At 44.0% G+C, this 22,027-nt stretch overlaps 1 protein-coding gene across 1 annotated transcript; it reads right to left on the reverse strand.

Annotated features, from left to right (window-relative positions):
* Positions 1 to 7,867: 7,867 nt before the first annotated feature.
* On the reverse strand, positions 7,868 to 19,348 carry LOC149342101 (uncharacterized). The gene is made up of 5 exons (XM_089546749.1): positions 19,238 to 19,348; positions 16,211 to 16,362; positions 14,946 to 15,013; positions 8,463 to 8,549; positions 7,868 to 8,001 (listed from the first exon to the last, which is right to left on the reverse strand). The coding sequence occupies exons 1-5, from the start codon at positions 19,346 to 19,348 to the stop codon at positions 7,868 to 7,870; spliced, it is 552 nt and encodes a 183-aa protein (XP_089402875.1).
* Between the last annotated feature and the right edge of the window lie 2,679 nt (positions 19,349 to 22,027).

Below are 22,027 nucleotides of genomic sequence, written 5' to 3' on the forward strand. Positions count from 1 at the left end.
GATGCAAAGAGAAGCTGCTAACTGTTAACTGTGCACTGTCGCCTCTTTCAGCCTTTTTAACTGTCGCCTCTTTAACTGTGCACTGTCAGCTCTGACACGGCAAAAACGTCAATACATATCCACGTCAAAACGCCCAAATGCTGTCTGGGCGTCCAAAGGTATTCATATCATGCATTTCATGCCTGCCGTTTTGATTTGTTTTAGGCTGTTGTCAGCGTGAAGAAATGGAATTCTGGCTGCAGATTGCCAGTTTTATTTATCTGATCTTCGAACTTCGTCCTTTATGCTACTTTTTTATAGGTCACCCCGCTAGTCTGCGCCCACGGTATAGGCTAAATTCAGCTGTGCATGTGAAGCAGCATACAAGCATTTTGCTCTTCCTTTATACAACTGTGCAAAGTGTACAGATGTCGAATGGGACGTTGGATACATCATGCACAAAACGCGACGTACTTATCTGCTGCACTCGAACGAGAACTCGCATCTGAGCGATAGCTGTTATCCAGAACCATCCGGTGAATGCTCTAGAGAATATACACGGACTGAGAGCTGTAATTATAGCGAAACGATTGCGGTTCTAAATACCTCAGTGTCTCCTGAGTTTTTAATAACAGTAAAGCATCCCGTTAGATACTCCTTTGCTGAAGGAGGTTTTGACAGGCAGGCGGCTGCAGAATTCAATCTACGCTATCTGCAGTTATTAATCTAACTTAGAATTTTATCTAGAGGACGCTTGGAGGACCTACGTTTTATTTTTTGACAAGAAGAACACGTGGACCAGGCTTTATTGCCACTCATGTCCAACATTCCCAGACAAAATTTCTGAACATTAAAATATAGTAAGACACTGCTCTGGAAATATTGAAGGTAATGGACTATTCTTTCCATATGTAGAAAATTCATTCCTGTAAAGTGTTTCCACCGATCGCATTGAAAAGTTAAGTCTGCCATAGAAAACCAACTGGGAACTGGGAACGCTTGAGTGACGATAGCAGAAACGTTAATAGAAAAAAATTCAAAACTGCCGCCGGGTGATCTGCGGATATATTGACTGCTACAGTGAAATCTTACATTATATGAAAAAATTGAGTTCATCAAGCGGTTTCCCACTCAACAATGCTTTTGTCCAGAATTATTCGGCATGTGCGGTACTTACGTTCTCGCCCCAATCGAAGAAGGAAAAGGATGTTTTTTTGCAGATGATGACGAGGTTTTAGTTACAGTGCTCAATATAATTTCCGCCTGGCGCCCAAAGAGGCCATACTGATCCCGAGTTGCAGTGATAAAGGGCGAAGGGCAAGCTTGCATGAACTCGGTGCATGAGCAGCGCGGGTCAGTAGCAGGGGCGCCGGATGCTACATAATTGTTCACGGTGGATGTCTATTAGATCACAATGTGCGGTCAAATAAAACGGTGAAGAAATAGAAATTTTTTGCATTACCTAGATGTGCGCAGGGCAGGGCACTGAAAAACCTTATCGCCAGGGCAGGAATTTTATGTTCTGCACAGTCATAAGATTCCTTCAGGAAGGCCTCGCTTGTTTCTGTGTTCAACGAGCAAGCTTTACGGGATGCAAGTCGTTCGCGACAGGGGCACAAGGTTTCGGTGCAGCGCATTTGTGCAGACATTGTATCGGGGGTGACAAGCAGATGTTTTGTTTAATAAATTCGAGGCTCTAAGAGTTTGTACCAGGGCAGAGGAGCCAAAAGATTGGAAACACCTGCTTACAAGTATGCCAGAAACTCGGTGCCAGTGAAGAAAGGCATGCAGGAACAAAAATAACGGATGACTTACCGTGGTTAGGCCACATGCGAATTAGATGCGCAAGCATTTCGATTTTGATTCCTTCATTGATCATTCTTTACATTACATTTATAGGGCGATGGAAGCGGCCGCCACCATCGTGGCTGGTGAGATCCAGGTTGCTCTTCCCGGGCAACCTCTGACGACTAATCATTATTTGAACTGTTACAAGCCACGGTGGGCAGTTAGCTCAAAATGCGGTCAGCAGATTGTGATGACATCTTAAGGTCACGCGATCTAGGTGACCCACATTTAACCCGGCGGGTGACGTACAGCTACCCAGCTCTTCAAGGTTGCAAAGGGAGCGGTGTACCATCCGCGAAAAGCGCTCTTGCGCTAGTGCCCTAATTTCCCAAGCGATTAAACCTAGAATGCAGCTGGGCCGGGTAGGTCACGTGTTCTTGTGACGTCACCAAAACGTGCCCTCAAAGAGGAATCGCAGAGACAACGGCTAAACGACTGAATGGAAGCTATAGTTCTCGCGCACTAAACCACGGGCTACCTGAGGAGCGAGGGGGGTCGCAGACAAACAGTTTCCGCGTATCCGGTGAGGTGGTTTGCAGCGGTAAATTTTCAGTGGCTTGGTTGCAAGGGCAGGTGTTGGAGGAAGATCGCAGGAAGCGATGTCGACGGTTTGCATAGTCAAAGAAAACCTAAAAGCGAGGCCTTTCGACAGGTTTTTTTTAGAAGGGCCCCGCCAGAAGAACAATCTTTTAATGCGATAGTAAGTATTCTGAAACCTCGGGCGACCAACGGTGGGGTTTTCAAGAACGGCTGCTACTGCTGGAAGCGGAGAGCGCTGAAAAGCGGACACCAGGAGATTGCGATAAGGCTTGAGTTGTCACGTAGGAGTGTGGCATTCTGCATTTTGATGCTATTAATTTGGCGGACCGTTAGGGCGCTGTGAGGTTGAGGAGAAATTTTGAGGCAATCGATGATCGATCGACAACAAAACTCAACTGCTGTTCGGAGACGAGGTCACTCTGCATGGTTTTGAATGCACAATCAATGGGTGGGTTTGTCACACTCAGAACGTGTGTATCATTGGGACGAACCGGGGACGAATCAAACGTCGTGTTTTGGGACCCTGATTACGCGACAAGAGATATCGTCTGTTCACTTCTGTTGCTGTCCATATTTGCATTTGCAAATGAGTCTAAAGTCCCATTCAAGAAGGCCAAGAATCAAGCGCCCAAGCCCTCCCCCTCCCCCCCACCCTCTCCTCTAGAAAAATTTCTCAAGGACGACATTGAGCACAGCGCTTGGTGAGGAGGTATGATCCAGAGGTGGTCATTGTACGGATAGTGGCTACGCTTTCTAACGCACCGGTCCTCCCGTTCGGTAATGGCGCACAACTGGCGACCTATACTTGTTTTTGCTGGTAACGCAGGTTTACAAGATATAACACAGTCGTAGGCTCACTGTTATTGATGGAAGTTACAGAAGAACCTTTGAGCACAATAATGGGCTTAGGCGCGTGCCCGAGCGGGAAGATGACACGAACCGTGCGAAAAATGAGGAAATATTGAAGGGATTCCGGTGGATCATATGTATGTATGTTTGAATAGCGCTTCGTGTCTCGTCCTTGTCTTTTCGTGTTTTGCATGCTCTGGGGCTATTTTCTTCAAATCAAGTATGCACCAACTCGCCCATAAAGAAGTGTTAATACATATGTATGTGGTATGAGTTAGAGGAATGTATCAGGGATATAAGTCGAGAACAAATTACTCAATTTTAATTTTTTTACGGACAATATGTCGGCGAAAAGAAACGCACTGCAGAATGCTAGGAATAGTTAGCAAGAATGAACGCTTGAATTTAATCTTAGTTTAACGAATATAGAGACTGAATGACTTCAAGACGTTCAAATTTGGGCACAGAGAAAAACACTCTTTCAAACAGGCAGTAGCTAATGCACATAGTAGTCATCTGATCTGATGGGCAAAACAATAGCGACAACTCACCGCAAGCCCCGTCGTTGCTAATTTTGTTTGAGAAAATTCGGATGCCCGAACATGTTTAGCCATCGTCAGAAACAGTCAGGCATGAAGGCTTCAGTAGCCAGCCGTATTTACTTTTTCTTTCGCACCAGATTCATTACAGAACGACGTCACAAAACAAGTAGCATCTGATTATAAAGAACCTTCGCAACCAAAAATTAGACGGGCACTTAAGTTTCGCCTTTAGGAGCTGGACAAGATAGGCTGGCAGTGACCATTCGTAATATTGTGGGTACCGGGGCCACCACATCTCAGCTGATTTTTCGACCATGGCACGACGAGTCCGAAGAGAATCTTCTGCCCTAGGTTGGTCCCAGGGTGGCCAGCCTGGACGGATAGGGAGGGAGGAAAGTTGCATAGGGAACTAATAACTACGGCCAGCGTCACCTACAGTATACAGGGTTGTGAATTGCGAACAAGTTCTTCTATGCAGTCTTATAGTTGGCTAATTATTATACTTAATAACACCATTTCGTTGTATTAAAAACAGAAGTATTAGACATATCTATGGGCCAATTTATTACTGTGATTCTTATTGTTTTTTGATATTCGATTGGTTATTCAAGCGGTTAGGTCTAACCGCTTATTAATTCCTTTTTTTTTGTTTAATGTGCGAAAATCATTCTTGTATGGTTATACATCTTTGTGTTACTTTGCTATTCATTCTATCAACCAATAATTGTATTTCTAGTTTATTTATATTCCGTTCATACTGTTCACGTGAAACGCATGATATCCTATACCATTCCTTTACTCTTTTTTGACGTCTCCAGACTTACCTATGACAAAGGAACCTCGCAGTCATGCCCTGTACTGTGTCAATCGAATAAACATATTGAAAATCTCGAATTTTAACTTAGATTATGCTGAAGCTTGAACAGCAAATTCTAACAGTTCAAGTAATGTCTTGCCAGGCTTATCTTGATCGGATGCGTGTCCCAAGATGCAAAGTTTGGTCTTTCGTTCGAAATATTGGGAAATTTTACCAGTTATGGTATGTTACACGCCTTCTGAAAACAGGCACAAGTTCAAAGATTAAAATAGAGCATTGGACATGTCCCGGTCTCCGAATTTTAGGATAGTTTATTTGAAGACAACGAAACTGAGGGCTGGTATGTATAGTACATGTATTTTAGTCAGCCTATCGCTGTGCCGCTGACAAGTGCTGCTTGCTGCCGACTTCCGGAACGCTCCATTGATGATGGCCGTAAGAAGCCCTGTGTTTTTTAGTAGTCCTGGCGCACGAAAATAAGTTCGCTGTAGTATTATTCCGTGTAGAAAAACATAGGCCCGCCCGAGAAAAGACTCCTCAGCGCGTCGTTTTCGACTGCGCGTTGCAGCGCCAGCATGGCGAAGTATTTAAACTAGCTTTTCCATGAAAAGAGACTGCTGCAAAAGTTGGGCGACTTGACACATCACAACGCACTTTCAAGTTCACCTAAAAATAATGCCACAGTATGGTTTCTTATCAATGAGTGGGCGATTGACTCAAATCGCTTCCTCCCAGGCTATTAGCTTTTTGAATATCAAATACATATTTCTACTTGTCTGCCTGTGCAAGCTACAGGTGGCCCGTATACGGCTGTATTGAGGTCTTGGGCACTGAGTGGTCTGTACAAAGTAGATGCGCATCAAGAAAGGATTGCTATATGAAATGGCAGTGAATAGCCTGCACGAGTTTAGAAATAAACATCATGGACGGCAAAGGCGGGGGCTGAAGAGTACCATCAAGGTGGCTCTTTTTGTAGTTTCGAATTTTGAGCCTCCTGCTGTATACATATCCAATAAAACTGCCAAAATCGGGATTTCTCTCAGGCTACAGTAATTTTCCTTTGTTACCTCCTTACCATCTTAGATAATTATACTCTTATGCTGCTCTTCAGAAATAATGTGAGTAGTTTATAGGTTGCTCACGTCCCACTGAGACAAGAAAATTTCCAGTACTGTAGAGCTGCCAGATGAAGTACATGGCAGTGTCTGTAGCAAAAATTTCTGCGGTTTATGATAAGCATATCTGCGAAACTTAAAATTATCCATAGTTCGCTTGCCGCGGAAGGGGGGGCAACTGGGCTGCTCGAAACGTTTCGAGGTCAGTGGTTCAACTAATTCCGAATTTCAGTTTTAGAACACTTCAATGTACAAGCACGGATGAAACCCCGAGGTCATTTGGTTTACATTACTGTGGATTGTCGTGTTGTTTCCAATGATGATTTTGTAAGCCAACAAATTTAAAAAGACGCTCAAATCGGTAACGCAGGGCCCGCAGAGTTTTTTTTCGAAGCTTTGTTATAACGAAGCGAACGAAACGAAAATTTCTCGATGTTATGTAACACTATGCAAGATATAATTACTAAGACAGGAAGTTGCTTTGCCTACGAGCGCGTGTGACAGTTTGGCTTACACCTTCAGCCCGTGAGGCATAAAAAATGCCTCCGCCACATCTCAAGTATGCTGTCGTAAATGGGGGAGCAGAACATCTGTTTCCTTTACAATGGGTCACCTTTTGCCAGTGCGATAATGATCTCATAAAACTAAACAGGTATTGCAGTTCAGGTTTTCTCTGTGTTCTCACATGCATCTGTTCTCCCATCCTTTTCCTTCCTCCGTCTTCTCAGTGTTGGCGCCGTACAGTAACATAATTTGGAATTGCAACTATTCGAGCTTTCTGATTTTTGTTGCTTTACAGTATGCAATTAATTTTTCATAGCACCACAGATAAGCCGGCTTGTACAATGCTTCAGGAATGCGTATTCAATCCCACAGAAATACTGAAAAGATTTCATTAGGGCTCCCGCAACTAGACTGCTGCAGGGTTCGCACACACAGGTTAAACACAGAAAGGACACGTGTATGGATCACTATTTTTTTTACCTTAGATGACATCCCTCACTTATAAACTATAAAACGAGTGCTGCGAATTATAGCGGGCCCTTTTGCCTTGCATGTGGTTTAGGAGATGAAGACAGAGAATTCGGAAATGCTGTACAGACGCCCTTCTAAGATGTTGTGCCCAGAATTTCCTTTCAGAAATTCGATGGACAACTACTTTGGAAGGCTCCATTCAGCAGTATTTCGATGCGGTTTCCAGAGAAGCAGCTCAGCATTTGCTCTCAGATATAGGACTCGTACTTATTACCCAGGACCTACTTCGAAGAGAGTATTAAAGAAAAACGCTTAAACTCGGAAGGTCATCGCTCAGTTGTTTTTTCTAGACGTCACTCAGACGGTTAAGTGCTGGATGGACAAACTGTGTGTCTTTGCGCGCATATAACGCTGCTTGTCGCATGTGGTGGTGATTGACTCCTGTCAAAAATTATCCCCGTTTTCCTTATTATGTTAAATTCTACTTAGGTGTGCTGGTGCGTTTGGCGTTATTTATCTGTGTGTATTTTTGTCGGTTATCGACTCGGCACGCGCACTAAAGCGTATTTTACTCTTTTCATTTGTTTCCACATCCTATTTAGCTTGGTTAGGTTGTCTTCGCCACTCTGCTTCAGCTTGCCGCTTTGCTATAACCTCTGCATCGGTTGACGCACGTTGGCTTGAACCTGTTTCTCTTTTCTGTTTGCTCGCCGAGCTTACCCGAGCAAACCCAATTTACTTCCATCTTCGCCAGGTTACATAGCGGCTCTTTCGCTAGAGAACCAGATTGTGCGAACGCACTGGAATTAGTCCGGCATTTCGATCTTTTCGTTTCCCTTCTCGAGTTACCCGAGTGTTTTCTCACGTTTCTGCTAAGAACTCTTTCCTTCCCTTTCTACAACGATTTGTTTTGCTCAACACGCGCTCCGTTGTTTTGCTCAATAGGCGCAGAGTCAGCCAATCTCAGGGCCGTATTTTCTGCCGAGGCTCCTCGCTATATTGTTTCACCTCTTCTCAACGAGCCATAGTGAGGCACTTACGTAACCGCCTTTACACATTTCAGTCCGGTGAAATTTGTTCAGTGAACGCAATTACCCAGACGTCGAAATCAGTTCCACCACTTCCTTTCTTTGCGGTAATTCAGCAGATTCAGATGTCAAACAAAAGTCATCCATGGGGCACCGTAATCTTGCAAGGCGTAATCACTTTCTATATACCACCGCAGCGCTGTCCTTGTCGTAAGCTAGGACTCCGAAGTCACAGATCTCCTGGAACTTGTTTGTGCACTTCTGTGGCACGTCATCCGTGAATTGGGGGGACACCCACAACCCGAACTCTGTTGCGAAATAAAATAATACTATATGTATGATGTTCGCACACATCAGTGGACGTACACAGATTGATTTTTCTTGAAATTTAATTTTGCGCGCCAATACTTTGCCTTAGCAAACCTTCAAACTATAAACGCATTTAACCATCAGTTTTCACTTAGTTTCTTTCGTTGCAACGATTTTATTCTTTGTTACGTCCCTGCAAACCTTATTAAGCCTCGTTATCGAGTAATACTAGGGCATTATACTTTCTCCATTCGTGTGAATCTTAAAATAAAGTGGAATGATGCACGTGACAGCACGTACGCCCTATTTTTCAACATAGCATGCTTGTTCAGTAAGCGGCTACATAAAGGACAGCTGCGGCGTAAGCAAAATAAAGCGCGGTACTAAGGTCATGACCGCGCAAAACATGGCGATACGTGTCAAATGTTGAGCGTCGTACAACTACAGTGTCGTTACTTACGTTCTGTATTCTTGTACGGAATGTCAAACACGACGCAGTATTTGTAATCCGAGTAGAGGAAATTGACAGTCCTCCAGGGGCCGTCAGCTGTAAGGAGTTGAAAATGAGAACGTTTTTATATCAATCCTCATGAACAGTTGCATTCCCAGTCACTGCTCTGGCCGTTGGAACAGGCCATATTATTATAGCGACTTTGAAAACAGTGTGTCATGCTTAAGCTCATCGACCCTTAGAGTAAAGGAATGTTTCGCAGCCCGGCCCAGGCATGCTGCCTTAATGTAATCTCTGAAAAGCGTGGTGCTGCGTCATAAATGTGCCCAGAAAATATATGTACAGACGCGAAACCTTTACTCAAGGACGTTAAACGCCATACGTACCAGGCGTACCAAGACAGCTCCCGATAGCGTCCAGGCGACCCAACTTCCGCCTCTTTCTCTCTTCTACTCTCTTGTCTTCGCTCGTCCGTGGCATTTTTTTTTTCTTGCAGCCGAAACAGGCCAGGCGAGTTATGTCCCGAGAGTGGCATGTCTTCAAACGAGTGACACGTGATAGTTGCGTTTTCCCGATACGGTGCCCAGTTTAGGTGAAGCACGCAATCTGATATGCGATGCCACTAATTCGGGCCACAACCACGTAAGGGCCATGGTAGTGGACCTGTAGCTTTTGGTGTAAGCCGCAGCGCCTGACTTGGCACCAAAGCCAGGCCATATCAACCGTGCGCAGATAATATGTTTTCGGTGGCTATCGTACCTCTCCTTGAAGCGCACTTGCGAAGCAATGGATCGCAGCCAGCAATCCGACGAGCGTCTTCAGCCAAAGACAGGATCTCAGTGGTACAAATCTTGTCACTGGTAGAAAAGGGTAGGATGGTGTACAGGGCGTAGCACGGCAGGCTAGCGTAACAGAAGTAGAATGCAGTATATCCGGTCGTTTCATGAGTGGCACTATTTGAGGCATATGTTATGAAGGAAAATATGGTGTCCCAGTTTTTATGATCAGAGTGCACATACATGGCGAGCTTGTTGGTGAGTTACGGTTTCTGCGCACCATCAGACTGTAGTCTGTTCGTTATATGGCTTTGAGGACCCGGCCGTAGGTAACCATGCACCAACGTAGCAGCTCTTGAACGATATAGGCAGTGAATTGGCAGCCTAGGACACTAGTTAGCATTAGCGGCGGTCCATGCCTTAAGAGGACACTGCTCAGGAGGAATACCGACATTTGATGAGTGGAAACCGATGGTAGGCTAGCCGTTTCACAATAACGTGTAAGGTGATCAGCACTTACCACGATCCAGCGATTGCCATTTGCAGGTTTGGAAAAATGTCCAAGCGGATCAATTCAAACCTGCTCGGACGGACTGCTGGGAGGCGTCACGGGGTTAATTAGGCCAGGTGGAGCTCTGGTAGGGCGTTTTGTGGCGCTGTCACTGCGTGCAACTGGCCACAAATCGCTCTGTCGTGGAACGGATTTCGGCTAGTAAAACCACCCTTGAACTCGATGGAGCATGCGAGCCGATTTCAAATGTCCGGAGGCGGAATTGTCGTTCGTGACACGCAAAATGCAGGAGCACAGAGCCGTTGAAACAACGAGCAGGTATCGTCGGCACACAGTTTAAAAATGTTCTACATCCATATGCTATTAAACAAAAAGAACTGTTTATGCGAAGTCTGCAATTTGTTTGAGCTTGGCATGCCGATCGGTCGGCTGTGCCACATGCTTAATTAGAATAAGGCATGACATCGAAGAGTGAAAGAATGACACGAGGAGTTAGTGTTCGCCATTCAGTTGTTCATGATGTCCATGTTGCGCCTTATTCTATGTAAGCAGGCGGCATATTCTGAGCCATCGCCCACTGACACCCTGCAAAAGTTGAAAATCGAGTGCGCACTCGTTTTAAAAGTGAGTGGTTCTAACGTAAGGCTTACAGTCGTTCAAAGGGTAGTCAGCCTTTTCCGGCGTCGTAGCAGGCTTCAAATGTTAAGTAATGTTGGTCCTGAAACGACAGTACAAATTGCAATCAGAATAAAAATGTAATTGCCCAGAGCGTGCTACATGGTACAGTATTTCGCATATACTTTTGGAATGTATATAATTAACACTTGTTCAGCGCATTTCTTCATGACGTGACCCGGAAGGTAATCTTTTCTCTTGACCGAAAGGATATAGGGGTAGGCAACGAAAACGCTTGTTGGCTTTCCACCTGCTTTAGAAAGCACTAGCGGCAGGGTGGTTTACATTAAAGTTTGCATGTGATTTCAAGTAGTACATGCAGCCCGTCTTGTTCGTTCCGTCTTTGTTGTTTACGCTTCTGTTCTCGAAGGAAATCATTAATGGAGCGACCAATCTAGCCTACAGACCATTGCCAGCACGACACGGTGAGATCGTATACATTATCTTTGAATTAAATTAACTTATCTTTACAGTCATTTTTGCATCCATTAGACACTCACTAGGCTTACAACATACGCAAGTTTGATATAGGTGAACTTCATTACAAACTTTCGTTCCTACAAAAAGATACAGCTGGGCGCTGTCGTTCGATCACAGGATAACACAACTGGGCGCCATACGACTCCAGGCGGTCTATTACTTTCGTTTCGTCTTACAAAAGAGCCACAATAACGCATTCTTTTTAATTGTAATACGGCCAAACCTCGTTATAACAAAGTGGTTTTCAACAAAATAAAGGATATAACGAAGTAATGACCATTCCCCTTAGAACGTTGGTCAACTCGGGCTGAAACGAACCTACGGCTATAAGTAAGCAATCGCGGGCCCCCTCGACTTCATCACAACAACGTTCAACTGTAATTGATTCAGGGAATGTTCACCCACCGCGTTCAGAAGGCGTTTAAAACATACCATCTTGTAGCATCGAGTCTCACAATAATTATCTTGGCCCTGCGAGAAAAGCATCGTTTTTAAACCCTGCAAGGTACCCAGCTACCTCCCGCTCGCACACAAGGAGTTGCATTAAGCTGGGTGAAGTTCACGAAGCTTCGCTGTATATTGCTAGTTACAGCACAGGAATTGCAGTGACTGAGTGCGCCCTTTATTGGCCACTAATACAAAGTTATATATTTTTTTCAAATGACAGAACTGCATTGCCTGCAGTATGTCTCGTGGTGTGCCAGTTATGGGTGTACTGTTCGGAATTTAATCTTTTGGATATTAGGGTTTAACGCTCATATTGTTTATGCCTGGTGGATAGTTTTATTGTAAACAACAACAAACTGCAATGGCGGCAAATAAGCATTGTGTTGCAGGCTTTCCATTTACGATGGAAATTTTAATAAACAGTGAAAGCCAGGACAGACTTAGCGCAAATAAACAGCCGCCTTTGGAAGTGCAGGCCAGCTGTGCTAGAAAAAAGTCGCCCATAATTGGGCACGTTACTGTGAAAGCGCCTTGTCGGGTCGGCATGTACCATCGCGATACACTGGAAAAACTCCGCAAGATCCTGTCTCGACTACAGCCCCAGCTGTTAGGGGTAGTATGGCGGAGAAAAGTCGTTCCCATTCTTTAATTATCTCTTATCTCTTATCAGGTGCCGTAGAGCGCATCGCTATTAAGAAGACGTCCTTGTTCGGCGTTCAAGGAGAAATAAATTATTGAAATGTGGCCTGAGCCTCTGTTTTTTGCATCCTTTGCCGTTCCAGATGTGGTTGCATTACGCTAAAGAGAACCTTACTAGTAGTGCGCGAGTGATGGCTGGCTTGCACATTTAGCACGCGAGGCGACTTAAAAAGCCTGCATCATATCTCACGTACACTGTCGAGAACGGCGCGACAAAATATCTGTTTTCTCTCATATATTGGCCCTCAACCATTGTCTGTGCGATCACAGTAATTTAAAAGCGAAGAAGCATTGTTCAGATTTTTCTCATGCACTTCTTGTGTGCGCCCCCTAAAATGTTCGCAAAATTTGTCCACATAATATCATCAAAAAGAATTTCCAACTCTCCCAATTTTACAAATATTCTCGCTTCACGAGGTTCACTTAATATTTTTGCGCCACAGTGTATTAACCACCCATGTACAGTGCGCGTCACCCTTCACACGAGCACTCGAGCAATGTGAAAGGTGCAACAAAAACGGAAACTAGAAAGTAGTCCACGGTTTCATCGCTTCGTTCTTGCATCCACTTTGCTGGCTGGTCTGCGCGGCTCTATTTCAGAACAAGCGATGCTTCTAAACGCTGGAAGCTGCGATGAGGAGTCGAATTTTAGGCAGGGAATTGAGTCGCTGGTGCGCTGTGGACAAGAATGACTCAACAGCAGTGCATGGCTAGAGGGTTGAGCCATCTATTTCGTTGAGTTAGGATGAACGTTTCAAGAGGGCACTTCCCCCAAATAAGGCATTAAGGCTCACACAAACTGACCAATGGAAGAAATAACACACTAAAGTAGCATTTCCAATTTCTTCTCAGAGGATAACTTTCATGTATAAACTTGAGCGTTGGGCATGCTGCATATGCCGCGAGTATTTCCGGGACCCGTCGCCTCATATTTTGTTTAAAAAGATGTTTTGTTGATCGATTAGCTGAAAATGCTAAAGAGACATCGTTTTCAGATATTCTACCCAGAGTGCCTTTTGTAAAATGTTATTTACAAACACTTTTGGGGGATGATTGGGTTAATATGCTATTCAGCCTCGGTTCTGACGTATAAGATTGAAGCATATTTTTGAGGTAATGCTTCGAAAAAAGCAGTTAAAGAAAACACCACCACTCGAGGCTTCATAATCTAGTTGTTTTTCTCTGTACTTAGTCGGACGGTTACACTTTTGAATAGCTAATTGCATCCTTTTGTACATACGCCAAGATGCTAGTTGTTTTCGGAGATGTTCACCCTCTAAAAAGTTTTTCGTGCGTATCGATGTTCCTGTTTCCTCTCTAGAGTTAGCCAGTTGATGAAGACCTTCCGGTTCTGCTGAGAATATAACCACTAGTCCGACAACATGTGTTGCTCTAGGGTGTCCCAGGGAGAGCTTCGGCTGTAGTGCTGACGCAAAAAGAGTCCTCACAGGTTCCTCACAGCATTATTTTACCCTCACTCAAAGGCTCAGATGGAAGGACCGAGATCAACGCATTTGTAAAATTCACTTCATTGTGAATTTTTCCTCTATCCGTTTAAATACGACGCCCCAGCCAGTCTTACCACAACCTTTATTTTCATTGAATGTGTCAAACCACACAGTGAAATATCAGCGAAATGTCATCGCCGGGGTCTTGCGGGCTTGCAAGGTTCAAGAGCATTCTATATTTCGCCGCCGCAGCTCTCCTTGTCGTAAGCTAGCACTCCAAAGCCGCAGATGTCCTTGTACTTGTCTGTGCATACCTGTGGCACGCGATCCTTCGCTTGTTCCGACACCCACAATGTGCACTCTGTTGTGGAAGAAGACAATAATATAGTTGTGATGTTGATACACAAAAGTGAACGTGAAGAGTTGGAGGGCTGCTACAATATCATTGCGTTCATCAGCGCGTTGCCCTGTAAAACTTTCTAACCAATAAACATGTTTAACCTCTGGTTTTAACGCCGTCTCAAACTTTGTCATACTTTATCTTGAACATCACTGACAACTTAATAATGACTCATTAAAGCGCTTGAATAAAGAAATTCGATTTTCTGCAGTGGGGCGAACCAGTACATCGTTTGACATGAGCCGCATGTAAACAAGCACACCGTAATTTCAATATGTACCATGCCTTTACAGTGAGTGGCTAGAAAAGTTTCCTAGGAAGATGACCGATGCGTAAGCCAACGCCTTCTTTAACTATTTAGAGGAGGCGTTGCGTAAACTCACTTAAGTACTGTGGTACCATCGTGACAGCACAAAATAGGACTATATGTGCCAAACGTTGGGCGTCGTACAATTCCAGCGTCATTACTTACGTTCGGTCTCCTTGTATGTAATGTCAAGCACAGCGCAGTCCTTGTTCCAATAAGGGAAAAGAGCAGTCCTCCATGGGCCGTCAGCTGCGGGGAGTTAACATATCAGAGCGCTCTTAGTCAACACTTGAAGAAAAGTCCCATTCCCAATCACTGATTTCGTTCCTTAAAAAGGCCTTGACATTATAGCGCCTTGGAACACACTGTCTCATGATCAAGCTCATCGACCCTCAGAATAAAGGAATGTTTCACAGCCCAGCAAAGGCATGCTACCTTAAGGTGCTTACTCAAAATATTGTGCTATACCAAAGAATGTGCACAGAAATTATAAATAAAGGCTGTCCTACATTAATGGACTAATTACAAGATGTTATTGTCGGGCCGTTTGGTGCTGCAAGCCTAAACCTAATAAGGTGCAACACCGAAAACACTACGAATATCAGGCGCCGCTTGTTCGTGCTTTTGTTGCTTATGTCGCTGCCTTATTCTAATTAAGGAGGCTGTATTTTATTACAACCACCAATCGACGCCTGGCGAAAGATATAGTTTGCATACTCTTGAAATGAGGTAATGAGTGTAATACTTACAGTCGTCCAAAAGGTAGTCAACCTTTTCTGGCGTCGCTCCAGGCTTCATGTGGTAAGTTAAATTGGTCCTGAAATGACAGTACGAATGGCAATGACAATAAAAGCGTAATTACCGAGACGCCTCGTAGAGCGTTCGCATTTATTTTTCGAAGGCAAGCCATAAAGTTTGGCCTGTGAATTAATTTAACACTTGAACTGGAAGTTAAATTTTGTTTGCAGGAAAAAAATATAGTAGCGGGCAATGAACCCCCTTGTCCACTTTCCGCTTACATGCAACTGATATTCTATAAAAAAAAGCAAGGATCCAGAAAGTAGCAAAATAGCCGCAGGCGGAATTGGAAAGATGCCACACAGCAAATGCGCTCACCAGTGTAATACAGGATTTGGATGTTTCCTCAAATGATTCCGATTGTTTAGAAGCGCCTGCGGAAGCGATTCCTGGTAGTGCATACACCTATATCTACAGGAGCGCCTGTTCTGTACCTTAATTTGGGGGATCATATTACGTAGACGACAACTACACGCTATATCATTCGTGGCCCAAATTAACTAATCTTTCCTGCTTTTCTTGAAGTCCATTTAGCAATACCAATGAAACCACATAAGCAGGGACCGTAGCGAGCGCCTAAAATCGCCATAAATAAGCGGTGATTTTAGAAGGATGCTTTGCCTGACATTTGTTGTTACAATGGAGCGTCAGTGACCAAACAAAATGTCAACAAATTACGATAGCAGTTATTTGTGGAGTTCTGGAGATGCAAATAGCCGGGACAGAATGGCTTCGACTCCAATTTTAATGCAGATGCTTGACTGCGCAGACTTTTCATGGCTCAAATCAGTCTATAAACGCATGAAGCTTCGCATGAAAATGAAGAATATCGGTAATTAGTTGACGGGGAAGGTGTAAACCATCTTAGGATACAACCTTGCTATATGCATTCAGCCACAGCATCGGTGCAATGATGTCGAGTAATCACAAAAAGAAAAGGAAACGGAAAAGAAAAATCCAGGCACGGATTGTAGATTTTGTAGGTTATATAAAATTTGCCAAAACAAACAGTAGGCAGTAGAGCTTAGAATATAAAATTATCGTTCCGTGATATTGCTTCAAAAATTATTTGCAGCTGTCGCACTCTTTTGCTAGTGCACATTGGGCATAATATTCAGGACTAGCTTCTATGCAAGAAAATTTTATAAACGCAAATTCTATATACAGCAGTCAACGTTGCATAAACTCCGTTTCCACTCAATCATTTAGCGCTTACCCTGCTTGTCCATTCATTCCTTTCAGCACCCACACGTAGGTAGCCTTCTTGGACTCTTTGTCAAATTCTGTCCGAACGGCTTTGAGGCAGTCTAGATCTCCATCCAGATCTTGATCAAAAATGGCGATGGCGGAAGGAAAAGATTCGAATATCTGTGACAACAACGAAAGGCAATGAACAGAATGTTTTGCTTGGCAACTGTAACTGGGAACATCAGTTTCAAAAAGTGACCTGTCTCATTAAACACTTTCCGGGTGTTTATGGATGGCGGCCCCATATGGAGGCAGGAAATAAAAGCTGTTGCCGTATCTTATATGTAGAACTACTGTACATATGAATCTTTGGTAATGCATCTGTTCACTCATTTCCTTGCTAGGTGGATGCGTGTTTATAAAAAATTGTTTTCAACTTGGTCCGTCATTGGTCACGAGCGGCTTGACAATCCGTAAGCACCCGAATTTTTACCATAGCGGACCGCTTATTATTGTACATATGCCCTATGAGAAGTTTTGCAGCTGGTTATATCAACGTAACCTCTGCTATGAGACACCTGTCCCTATTTTTAAGTGTACAGCTGAATTACGTGGGTAATTATTTGGGTAATTGGTTACTTGCTTACTTGGGAATGAGATGAAGGTGACCAGCGCACGCTCCCATGACCAGCCAGCGCACCTTCTGATCGCCAGAAGGTTGGCAAAAGCCTCCGAAGCCATGGACTGAGCCCACTCACTCACTCACTCACTCACTCACTCACTCACTCACTCACTCACTCACTCACTCACTCACTCACTCACTCACTCACTCACTCACTCACTCACTCACTCACTCACTCACTCCAAACGACTCGATCGCGTTTGGCTCTGAATGAGTTACATATCGTTTAAAGCGATTTAAACTCAATTGCGGGTTCACAAAAAAATCAGCCAACAGCGGATGAAGATTTGAGCTTTGCTGATAATGCTATATACAAAAGCTGAACTCCGCGTTGGGAATGGGCTTGCACATTGTTGACTTGTGTTTGGGAGACGCATGCAGTACCGTTTTTTGCGATGCTTGTGAGCTTTAGACATGCCTCCTGCTCTTGAAACATGTCTGCTTAAAACAGACAGTCGACCTTCTAGTTCTGAAAGACAAATTTCCCCCTGTGCCATATAAGGCTTCTACAAACGTATGAAAGATTTCATGGCTTCTCTTCTTTATGGGTGCCATTACCATATGTTTAACAAAAGCGACAGCTGCTCTATTTGATATAAAGTACTAAAAGTGAAATTCTATAAGGGGACGCAATTTTTCCTTGATCGTCCTTTATCTTCTCAGTATTCAGTGTTAAATACTTAAACTAGTTGTGATTTATCGAATAGCGCTCTAGTTCCTGTCAACTGCAGGTTTTTTATTAGAATAGTTGTGTTTCAGTGTAACCGTTTTCGGGAGGGTGTTAAGGTTTGTACCAAACGCTGTGCTTTTACTAGGAGGAAGTTCAGCTTGGTATACCAAAACGGCTAACATTAATATTTGAGCACGTTAACGCTATTACTTGTTTCATGTGTAGTTTGTCATTATGAAAAAAAAGAAAGAAAAATATTCCTCACGATAAAATAGCGCGGCGTGCTCACTAGGCCTCCAGCTATCAAGGCATGCAGACTCTGCTCACGACTGACGCGAGGCTAGTTGGTTCCACATGTTTCACTCGATCACAGCGCTAGCAATATGAACCCGGATGGATGCGAAAACACAATAAAGCGCTCAAGTCAGTTGAAGTATGTGCTATGTGGTGTTACTTTTTTCTTTCTGTCCTACTTCATTTCGAGAAGCATCTATCGGCATTCGTTAGCTCAAAGCAAATATCCCTCAATAATGTTTATTTTCTCCCCATGCCTTGACCTGAAATTTTCTCTTTATGAAAAAAAATGTTAACTGTGCTCTCTATCTCTCTCTCTTTCTCTCTCAAGCAAGTTATGCCTCGTATACACACCCGGTAAATCTGGACAAACTGTTTTAGTGTATACAAAGCTGACATCTTCTGCGAGCATTCCTGACACTCAGCATCATCGCGGTAATTTTAAATAATCAGTATATTAAACTGAAGTTCTTGTCGGTCTAAAATACTCAATGTGAACAAGGCAGCATTACATTAGTAAGGTTTTTATATCAAAAGTAGGCCATAATGATCACGATTGTCTTGAATAATGACGTTGCACTGTCTAGTTTCCTAAATATTTGAAGTTAAATATAGCCCCCTGACTTACGCATTGTTTCTACTATAGCGGCCAACAGATGACGCTAGTTCCTGTTGTCTACGAAAGTGGACCACGAGCATTTAGCATCAAAACCACTTGTTAAGACAGCTCAAAAATTCCACATACCTACAAACAATCACCTAAATGGAGCAGCTAAAGTTTGTCTTCGCAATTTGATTCATCCTGTAAGCCCGTTTGCTCACAAAAATGAATCATTAACTGCAGAGAGTATGCTGGTTTGTTCGATTTTTTCTTGCTCTTCGCGTCTAGCCACTTACATAGTTGAGTTACTTATAGTTCGCCACCCAGAGCCATTTATTTTGCGTAAACTCGATACAAATTCAAAATCCGTTGACGGTAATCCACGATCCCGCACTACTGACTGTACAAAGCTTCGAGGTTATATAAACGAAATAAAAGCTGTGTCTCGAAAGTTCTCAGAAATAGATGAAGAGACCTGGGCTGACACAAAAAAGCCATTATGATTTCAACGACAACGAAATGTTCCTGTGAGTGCCGATGAGCCTGACATACTTTGATTTTTCTCCTCAGCGCCTATTGCCGTATCGAGATACAAAAAAGTCTGATGGCCAGCCTGTTACTGCTTGACATGCCTATTAAGGTGAATTAACGTACTTCTTAACATGCCTACTCACTGCTTAACGTGCAGGGCATAGAAAGCCCTTTCCTTGCAAATTGCCGCAATAGTTCAAGCGGACTTACAGCTCTCTACACCGGTGTTTGGCAGAAATGGGGCCTTCCGAATCCTGGTGAACCGCGCGGAACTTACCTCGGAAGCATCTGAGTGTTCACTTTGTTCGTTGTGCTTTGCCTCGGCCGGAGCCAATGGAACCGACAGAGCTAAAGCACACGCACCGACCAGGACTAGGGGAGAAGGCATGATGCAAAGCGAAGCTCCTGTTAACTGTGCACTGTCGCCTCTTTCAACCTCTTTTTCACTGTCGCCTCCTTAGCTATGCACTGTCAGCTCTGACACGGCAAAAAGTTCAACACACATTCACGTCAAAATGTCTAAAGCGCTGTCTGGGCGTCCAAAGGTATTCATATCATGCATTTCATGCCTGCCATTTTCATTTGTTTTAGGCTGTTGTCAGTATGAAGAAATGCAATTCTAGCTGCAGATTGCCAGTTTTATTTATCTTATCATGGAACTTCGTCTTTTATGCTACTTTTTTTATAGGTCACCCCACTAGTCTGCGCCCACAGTATAGGCTAAATTCAGCTGTGCATGTGAAGCAGCATACAAGCATTTTGCTCTTCCCTTATGCAACTGTGCAAAGTGTACAGATATCGAATGGGACTTTGCATACATCATGAACAAAACGCGACGTACTTATCTGCTGCACTCGAACGAGAACTGGCATCTGAGCGATAGCTGTTATCCAGAACCACAGGGTGAATATTGTAGAGAATATGCACGGACTGAGAGCTGTAATTGTAGAGAAACGCTTGCGGTTCTAAATACCTCAGTGTCCCCTGAGTTTTAATAACTGTGAAGCATGCCGTTAGATTCTCCTTCGCTGAAGGAGGTTTTGACAGGCATGCGGCTGCAGAATCCAATCTACGCTATCTGCAGTTGTTAATATAACTTAGAATTTTATCTAGAGGGCGCTTCGAGGATATTAACATCACCTACCTTTTATTTTTTGACACGGAGAACACTTGGACCAGGCTTTATTGCCCCTCATGTCCAACATTCTTGGACAAAAATTTTCAAAACTGAAGTATAGTAAAATACTGCTCTGGAAATATTGAAGGTACTAGACTGTTCTTTTGATAAGTAGCAAAATCATTCTTGTAAAGTGTTTCCACCGATCGCATCGAGGATTTAAGTCTGCTATAGAAAACCAACTGGGAACGCTTTTGGCGATAGCAGAAACGTGATTAGAAAAAAATTCAAAACTGCCGGCGGATGGTCTGCGGATATAATGATTTTTATAGTGAAATCTTACATTATATGAAAAAATTGCGTTCATCAAACGATTTTCCGCTCAACAATGCTTTTGTCCAGAAATAATTCGGCATGTGCGGTACTTACGCTATCGCCCAATCGAAGAAGGAAAAGAAGGAAAAGGCCGAAAGAGGCTATATTGGACCCGAGTTACAGCGACAAAGGCCGACGGGCAAACTTGCATGAAATCAGTGCATTAACAGCGACGGTCAGTAGCAGATGCGCCGAATGCTACATAATTTTTCACGGATTAATGTCTATTAGATCACTACGTGCGGTCAAATAAAACGGCGAAGCAATATAAATTTTTTACATTACCTGGATGTGCGCAGGGCAGTGCACTGAAAAAACCTTATCGCCAGGGCAGGAATTCTATGTTCTGCACAGTCATAAGATTCGTTCAGGAAGGCCTGGCTTGTTTCCGTGTTCAACGAGCAAGCTCGCGGCGGTGAGCTATACGAGATGCAAGTCGTTCCAGATAGGGGCTGCACAGAGTGCGGGTGGAGTAAAGAAAAGTGCTTCAATGAGCACGGTATGGGGCTTCCTTGCAAAAAAAGGAGGGTGTCTTCATTTCCTTTGCACTTGAGTATTTTAGGCAAAATTAGCAAACAGATGCATGGGGTCCCAGTTGAAGGGCTCTTTTTGAATACTGATGGGGAGCATATGAGAAAGATTTCAGTGCAGCGCTTTTGTGCGGGCATTGTTTTGGGGGTGACAAGCAGTCATTTTGTTTAATACATTCGAGGCTTGAAGAATTTGTACCAGGCCAGTGGAATCAAAAGATTTGAAACACCTGCTTAGAAGAAGGAGAGAAACTCGGTGCCAGTGAAGCAGGACCTTCAGGAACAAAAATGGCGGATGACTTACCATGGTTAGGCCAGATGCGAATTAGATGCGCAAGCATTTCGATTTTCAGTCCTTCATTGATTATTCTTTACATTACTTTTATAGGGCGATGGGAGCGGCCGCCACCATCGTGGCTGGTGATACACAGGTTGCTGTTCGCGGGCAACTTCTGACGACTAATCATTATTTGCACTGTTACAAGCCGTGGTGGGCAGTTAGCTCAGAATCTGGTCAGCAGATTGTGATGATATCTCAAGCTCACGCGGCCTAGGTCGCCCATTTTCAACCTGGCGGGTGGCGTACAGCTACCCAGCTCTTAAAGGATGCAAAGGGAGCGTTGAAAGATCCGCAAAAAGGGCTCGTGCGCAAGTGCCCAATAATCCCCAGCGATTAAACCTAGATTGCAGCTGGGCCTGCTAGGTCACATGATCTTGTGACGTCGCCACAACGTGCCCTCAAGAGGAACCGTAAAGACAACAGCTTAGCGGCTGAGTGGAAGCTGTAGTGCTCGCGCACTAAACAACGTGCTACCTGAGGAGCGAACGGGGTCGCAGGCAGTTTCAGCGTATCCGGTGCGGTGGTCCGCAGCGGTAAATGTTCAGTGGCTTGGTTGCAAGGGCAGGAGTTGGAAGAGGATCGCCGGAAGTGATGTCAACGGTTTGCATGGTCAAAGAGAACCTAGAAGCGAGGTCTTTCGACTGGTTTTTTTCGTAGGGCCCCGCCAGAACAGCAATCCTTTAATGCGATCGTATGTATTCTGAA

Source organism: Amblyomma mixtum, chromosome 5 (genome assembly GCF_055824585.1).
Source record: "Amblyomma mixtum isolate Tamu chromosome 5, ASM5582458v1, whole genome shotgun sequence".
Taxonomy (NCBI): Eukaryota; Metazoa; Arthropoda; class Arachnida; order Ixodida; family Ixodidae; genus Amblyomma; species Amblyomma mixtum.

Coding starts and splice junctions, on each gene's coding strand:
- LOC149342101 (XM_089546749.1), bottom strand. CDS start 19,348: ATGCCTTCTCCCCTAGTCCTGGTCGGTGCGTGTGCTTTAGCTCTGTCG. Junction 15,014..16,210: donor GGAATGAATGGACAAGCAGG/GTAAGCGCTAAA, acceptor CTGTCATTTCAG/GACCAATTTAACTTACCACA. Junction 8,002..8,462: donor TCCGTACAAGAATACAGAAC/GTAAGTAACGAC, acceptor ATTTCGCAACAG/AGTTCGGGTTGTGGGTGTCC.